Source organism: Aplysia californica, unplaced genomic scaffold, assembly GCF_000002075.1.
Source record: "Aplysia californica isolate F4 #8 unplaced genomic scaffold, AplCal3.0 scaffold00248, whole genome shotgun sequence".
Taxonomy (NCBI): Eukaryota; Metazoa; Mollusca; class Gastropoda; order Aplysiida; family Aplysiidae; genus Aplysia; species Aplysia californica.
The window spans coordinates 190,284-197,928 of NW_004797518.1; the positions used below are offsets into that span (position 1 = coordinate 190,284).

At 40.6% G+C, this 7,645-nt stretch overlaps 1 protein-coding gene across 1 annotated transcript in view; it reads left to right on the top strand.

Moving 5' to 3' along the window:
* Positions 1-7,645, top strand: part of LOC101852326 (proteasome activator complex subunit 4B) — a 68,081-nt gene that overhangs the window by 23,473 nt on the left and 36,963 nt on the right. Inside the window, exons 15-19 of the mRNA XM_005100455.3 lie at positions 702-846; positions 1,762-1,860; positions 6,317-6,389; positions 6,855-6,922; positions 7,335-7,550. Of these exons, the coding sequence (XP_005100512.1) occupies positions 702-846; positions 1,762-1,860; positions 6,317-6,389; positions 6,855-6,922; positions 7,335-7,550 (601 nt within the window). The remainder of the gene's footprint in view (positions 1-701; positions 847-1,761; positions 1,861-6,316; positions 6,390-6,854; positions 6,923-7,334; positions 7,551-7,645) is intronic.

The following is a 7,645-nucleotide window of genomic DNA, read 5'->3' on the forward strand; positions in this document are numbered from 1 at the left end:
CCGTCGAATCGTATTTTCTTATGTGTGACAAGCCCAGACCTAACTTCAGCCATTCACAGCGCCGTCAAATAGTTTTTTCTTATGTAAGATAAGCCCAGATCTAACTTCCGCAATTCGAAGCTCCGTCGAATCGTATTTTCTTATATATGATAAGCCCAGATCTAACTTCTGCTATTCACAGCGCCGTTGAATAGTTTTTTTTTATATATAAGATAAGCCCAGATCTAACTTCCGCAATTCGAAGCGACGTCGAATCGTATTTTCTTATATATGATAAGCCCAGATCTAACTTCTGCTATTCACAGCGCCGTCGGATAGTTTTTTGTTATATTGTGATAGTCCAGTGACGAAAATCCATTAGATCTATCTGTAAAAAAAAAAATCACACGGCATTCGAGTGGCTCTGCCACGCTTTGAATAGCTGTGAATAGTGCAAAAATCATGAATGTGGAATAGTAAAGTGGAATGGGCACAGCTCTAGTAGAAAGTGAAGATGAAAGCTGATGACAGAACATTGTTAGAGAGCAGGAAAGGAGGTGAAAGGAGAGCATTTTAGAGAAGAAAATTTCCACTGCTCTCCAGATGCGAACCCGGGACCAATTGAATGAGAGGGGAACACCTTAACCTCTCGACCATGAGACCGTAAAAGTCTAACTAAAACATTACAGATTATTGACAGTGTGTTGTTTTCTTTCGTGTAGGGTACACAGCCTGATAGAGAACAGCCGCCAAGAGGCAAGTTTTGGTGCCTTGGAGCGTGTCACTATGGAGCAGTCGGTGATGGAGATGGGCCTGGCGTCCACGGTGTCTGCCATGTTGCAGCAGTGCTCCACTCCAATCTACATGGTACACGATGAGTCTTTGTCTAGTGTCTTCTTTCCTCTTTTCCTTTTCTCTGACTTTTAACCAACAAAATTTTGATCATTTAGTAGATGGGCTGCTTCTACTCTGCCTGTTAAAACCAACCTGAGCTGTTGGTACATTCCAACAGAGCAAAAACCAAACTCATTAAACTTGCTTCCCCCTCGTTGGAACTGAACGCATGTCTTGTGTATACATAGCAAATAGCATGACCATTACGACCCCACCACACATGCAGATAGAAGTCCTAAACAACCACTCAAGTTAGTTCTGACAGGCAGGGTAAAAGCAACCCATCTCCTAAATGATCAAAATTTTGTTGGTTGAAAGTTAAACATTTGTAAACTGTGTAATCCATATTTCTGTCTGCCCTACTCAATATCAGTCGTAAGACGCACTGTTCTGCTATGAGCCACGAGGCTCGAAAGACAAAAAAGTGACTTTCCATGAAATTGTTTTTTCTCCTTTTCGGGTTTCCTCACCTCGCACAATTAAAAGTTCTGTATTTTCGTCAAATATGGTCACATTTACTTCATTCTTGTTTTAAATTGTAGGGAAAAGGTGACAGTTTTTGAAAATAATGTTAACTCAGTTTTGAAATTTCCTTCATATGACTGATATTGACCGGCAGGGACACATTTATGTGTATGTTGACTTTTTGTTCCTCACATTCGAGCATTTTCCCTCTTAGGGCAGTAGATATGTTGCCGTGCATTATGGATTAATTTGTTGTATGTTGAAATGTAATATTTTTACTCCTTTTTTAATTCTTCATCCTAGTCACACGTCTTGTATTTCAATCATATCGAAGTGTGGAATGTCCACTATGTGCTTATGACTTTTTAGATTGTCTTTGATAAATATGATTTCTAGTAACTGTAATTTAACTTTTCTTTTCAGAGTGCTCTGAAAAAGATCCACAGATTTATCACAACCAATGTGTTTGAGGTGAAGGTCAGCGGAAAACTGGCTGCGAATCTCTGCAGATCAGTAATTAGGGTAAGTTACCATCTCTTGGCAGACTGAAAACTCAAAGGGTTATACAGAGATGCCAATCAGTACGATTTTACGTATTTTAGTACGGTTTTTGGCCGAAAATACGCGAATACGACTTTTCATGAAAAAATACGCTTCCTGGAATGCGAAAAATATGAGATTCAGCTTGGGCGAGTAAACCTAATTATCTCAAGTCCCATCTTTTAAAATAGTATCAGTATGGCAGAACTGGAATACTGTATATGAAAACCAAGTCCGATAAGGTCAGTAAGTTCATTTTTGCCGGTCGTGATCGTGATATTATATAGCAATGCCAATCGCCCGCTGCGCCTTGTGCCGGAAATCGGCCTCCGCGCGAGGGGTATTTTTTGGGCCGCTCGGAATCAGAAGTGAATCTCTTCTAAGTTTAGTTACGGGAAAACTCCTGGACGAAAATAAATGAAACTCGGCAACCAACCAGAGGAAAGGTTAAACTAACGACATGCCAGCGTACAATCCCGAACGATTACTAGAACCGGAGATATTGCCGTGTTTGTGAGAATTTCCTCTGCGGTTCGAAAACTAAGCGGAGCTGCGGGTTGATCGCCGACCACACAAGCGCCCCACATGTCTTCTTTATTGCTGTAAAATTTCAGATCTCTGCGTTTAGTAGATTTTCCGTACCAACTTAAAATTACCACCCACCCATTGATAAAACACTAGATCTAGAAACTTAATCGCGCATTCCAAACGCGAGGTGCCGGCATGCAAGAGGCGCGTGATCGCTAGGCGGCATGTGATTGGCTGCCTATAACCAAATAGGTCACCGATGACTACATCGCGGGTTTTCCCGATAGCGCTTTACTGAGTTTTAGAAGGGGTGATCGCGTCGCGGTAAAAACGATGTCACGCAATTCAACAAATTTCACGCAAATATCAGTCTTTAAGATCCAAAGTAATGAAGACAACGAAAAAGTGATAGCAGAACTAGATTTGGCACAAAAAATCACATGGAGATGCCAAGTTTCATTCATATGCACCAATTCATTACTTACTTATGAACAGTTTTTCCTCAAAATACATCAAAACATGTCCCACATTTTGGCGATTTTTTCCTATATGACGGTCCTCCAACATTTTGCAAACAAAAATCCCAATAACTTTTTAATTTATCAATGGATTTTTAAAATTTAAAAACCACAGTTCTTAGAATTTACTCTAGTTTCATTTAAGCCCATTTTTTAAGCAAATCGGATGAAAATTTAATTTTTCATTGTCATTGCTATATTATATTCGTTCAGCTTTTCCCCGTCCGGAGAGTACGTTTCACTTTCACGCGTATAGGCAGCTATGGTGGCAAGCGTATGTGACACCGAGGCTCGATCGGGAAAATCAAGATCTACTTTCGCTTTCGCTACCACCAAGAAGTTTGCCAGCAGTTGTCTGATAACGCAACATTTGTGGCATGCAGGTTGTGCAGTATAAACGCAATGTCGCCGTGCAAATAAAATGTAATAAACACTCGGACTCGTCGCTTTGGCTGTCGCTTGTGAAAAAAAAAAAAGAAAAGAAAATACAAGCGTCGTCCGATTTTTAGATTGTCTGGCTCGCCATCGTGACCGGTCACTGAACCTGTGCGCATTCGCGTCATAAATAAATACGGCATCGTGTGAGTAAAGACCATCTTTGGTGGGAGTAACGGCGTTGCGAAGTATATGACTACGGAATAGGGGAGGAGATTATTGATTTTTTGGGGTTTAAGATACTATCAGGGGGGGGGGGGGGGGGTTAAGGCAACACCAGAGGACAAAAACTTGGAAGCGCATTTCAGAACTTTGATTAGAGCTTTCTGCTAAGCGCGCGTTGGTGCAGGCTGTGTGCGGAATCGGGACCCCTCATACTTTGCAAGTCTGTGTTATTGAAATAAAGTGTTCGCGTTTCATTGGATGGGTGAAAGTAATTATACCTACTTGGATGGGTGATAATAAATTATACCTACATCTGCTTGGATGGGTGATAGTAAGTTATACCTTCGGTGTATGTTGTAGCTTTCTGTTCAGTAATGGCAGATTTTCAGTGTCACTGCATCTTGCCCTCCCACAGTTGTTACAACTCTCACAGTGCACGGGTCTACTTGAGCCTTTCAAGTTATTGCTCTTCTCTGAGTTTGAGCAATAATTTGAGTCTGTCAGTTCATAATATGAATCATGACACCCAGACTGGTTCTTGATAGTCGAAATTCTTGTTCTAGGCCCTTCACTCTCAAAGCAGGATTTATTTTTTATATAATAATGAGAGGAAAATATATAATAGATTGAAATACTTAAGTCAAACAAGACCCCTGTACGACATTGAACACTGACATGTTGTTGACTGGATACATGTATATTGTACGCGTGTGTGCTCCCTTTTTCGAGCTGGTGAGCTAGTAAATTTTACTATTACTAGTTGGTCGGTCGTGGGGAATACACATTTTCCCCTGAAAATACACATTTTCATATTTCCCAATACTCATTTCGGTTTTCTGTGGTTGGCATATCTGGGTTATAGCTTTGGGTGAAGAGAAGCTCATTGACACAGTAGTGGTCATTTAGTGCAGATGTAAAGTAAGACTGATAGGGATCTCGGAAGGAAAGAAAAGAAAAACCCTCGAGCAATACCCTCCAACCACTCACATGCTGAACAGTGTTTTGTCTGGGGGCTCTCGTGGCCTAGAGGTTAAGGGTTCGATTCCGGGTAGCGAACAAAAAATTTTCTTCTCTAAAATTGTCTCCTTTCACATCCTTTCCTGATCTCTAGCAATGTTCTGTTGTCTGCTTTCATTTCCACTTTCTGCCCTCACCTCCTTTGCCCCCTCCTCTGGGCTCCTGACTCTTTCTGCAGCCTTTCTACTGCTACTCCTTGGCTCCTCCTAACTGCTGTCTTTCTGCCACACCCCTGATCTTCTGGTAGGAAAGATCTACACCTAGCCTTCTCGGACAAGGGCGAAGAATCTCGGAGGGCCCGTGTGCAAGTTGCGCACGTTAAAGATCCCTTGGTGGTCTAAAATCGATAAGAGTAGGCTTCGGCCGCCACCCGGGCAAAATTCAAAATTTCCTACCAACGAAAAAGTATTAGGTGTGTCCCGCGCGCTCATATGACCTTATGCAGTTGCGAGCGCCGTAAAACCCTATACTAAACAAACAAAACAAGTGTTTTGTCTATAAGTCAAAACAGATATAAACTCAGTGGCTGGTAGTTTTTCCTCACATTGATGAACTGGGCTATGAAGAAAGGGAGGTAGAAAAGGTACAAGAGGTGTCTGGAGGTCTTCAGAATGAAGTTCTAACTTATTTTGTAAAATAAAAGCTAAAGGTTAGTACAATTGGGGAGCTGCAATTACGAAATGTATGTAATTTCAATGTTATTACTTTTAGGCTTGGGCATTAGTTTTCTCATGGGTTGCTACCATTTGCTGTCAGTACAAGATCAGACGAGGGTGCGGTGGCAGAGCGGTTAGTGCGCTTGTGTCCTAAGCGGAAAGTACAGGTTTGAGCCTCGGTTCGGACATGCATTTTTTTCGCCCCCTCCTGCCCACCCAGTTTTAATGGGTACCTGACTTCCAGTTGGTGAAGTGAAGGCGGTGTGGAAAGGAAGTGGCCACCCTACCACAATATGCCGAAAGCCCAGGAAGTTTCTCACCAACAAGGCAATCCCCAATGTCCGGATCGGATGCGGGAACAACTTTACTTTTTACAAGATCTGACAGAAGCTTGGGTACCTTTGGCTTGTGGCTGAAGTGAATGATTTAAACAATACTTTAAAAAAAGTAAATTTCCCCTTGCCCAGTCTTATCAAACGGATACCATCTGATAAGTGACTTGTGATGTGTTAGCTTTAATCAACACAAGGTTTTGATAAGGTTAGTTTTGTACACGACAGACTGTATTGTATGTTGTTACTTTTTATAGTCATGATTCACCTTTTCCAAGGAGACAGTCTGAGATTTTTCATATGAAGAACTGAACAATACTACAATTCTAAAATGGCGAAATTTTACATTAAATTAATAGTTTACCCTTATATATGACTGAAAGGTCCAAATAAACACTTACTACTGTTTGTGCTGTACTGTTAATCACAAAAACAGTTTTAAAAAATGTTCAACTTAGACTACACTAGCAACACAAATTTCTGCTTAAATTTGGTGTCTAATAAGCTGAAATGTGTAGTCTTACTAAAGATGCAGGTTGAAGTAGATATTTGAATTTGTCTTGTACAGAAAATGGGGAGGGATTTTGATATTGAGTTGTGTACGAATTGTCAACATCTATAAACTTTATAAATGTTTGTTCCAAAAATGATGTCATTTCAGAACTGTTCTTTTTTTGTGGACATTCTATGTTGGTCATATTTCATTGTAATTTGTTTTTTTGACCAAAGGAAAATGATTCATAGATTGTGTAGAGACCTGTTGCTGACTTTTTTATTCAAATTTCAGATCAAACCAGAAGTTGCCCTCAAGATGTTTATCCCCCACTTTTGTGCCAACATCCAAGGATTTCTGAATGATCGTAAGTTCATATTGGATTAACACCTGGGAATGATGAGCATCTAGAGTGAAAGTTTTTCACCTTGGTATTCTTGACTTGAAAGCCTATTAGCAATAACTGTGGTGAGATCATGGTCAAAAGAAATCTTGGGAAGACAGGAGTAATGAATGGGAATTTCTTTGATGAAAGAATAATGAGGAACATCTACAAAACTTGCATTTTAAAATTTTGATTGAAAGGAAAGATTACAATACACTGGATGATGATGTGATTTGAAGATATTTTGCTGTGGATGTGGTGTTATTAATATGATCAGTATGGCTTTTGTAATTGGTTCATGTTTTAAGAATTTGTGTCACTCTGTGAATGTCAATTCGCTGTGCACTTTCATCTGATTCCAAAATTGTGTTAGAAAAATAGTTTTTTGTGTAGTCTGTTGTTTCAGTGTCAGTTAACAACATTATTTATTGTTTGTTGTGTTCCCAGATCCAGGTGCATATGAGGAGGAGCATTTGGACGACCCGTTCCTGTGGGACTTGCTCATGTTATCCCATGTAAGTGATGACACATTGAACACTATTTTGATATCACAGACTTTTTTCTTTGGTCATAGTGTTGGCATAGGATATGGATGGATAGGTGATGTAGCAAGTGGTTTATAGTGTTTTTGTATTTTTGTTATGGCAGATTTGTCTCGAGTCATAACATATATGTGTGGCTCTGAGAAAGCCTGTTGGAAGGTGCAGAAAGTATTTTGCTATCTTGAGCAAGGATATTGGGGAGGATACACAGGGCAGAGGCACAGAAAGAGGAAAGAGAGTGAATTGTGTGAGTGTCAGGGTCTTTGCATACGGTTAATCATAAGACAGGTAAAAACTTCTTTCTCAAGCTCACAACACGAGTTTTGATTGGGGAGATTTTCATCTAGGTGTTGGCCTTTACTTTCTCTGTTGACATCTGTGACAGGCTGTCCGTTGTGATGGTTCCAAGCTGCTGGAGTACAAATCTGAGCTCATGGGTGTGATCCGGAACACACTCCGCCTCAAGTGTGTGCAAGGCTATGAGCTGGCTGGACAATTGCTGAGGAATCTGCTCAAAGTCATTGCTCAGATGTACCCGCTCGAGTTCAAGAGTGTGGACCGAAACTTTGACAGCCCGGCCAACGAGTACCTCCCCATCAGAGTGAGTAGTATCTCTGTGGCAGTTTTAGGAGAAGTAAAAATTATAATTACAAGAATGCCCACAGCAAACTCTATCTCTCTCTCTCTCTCTCTCTC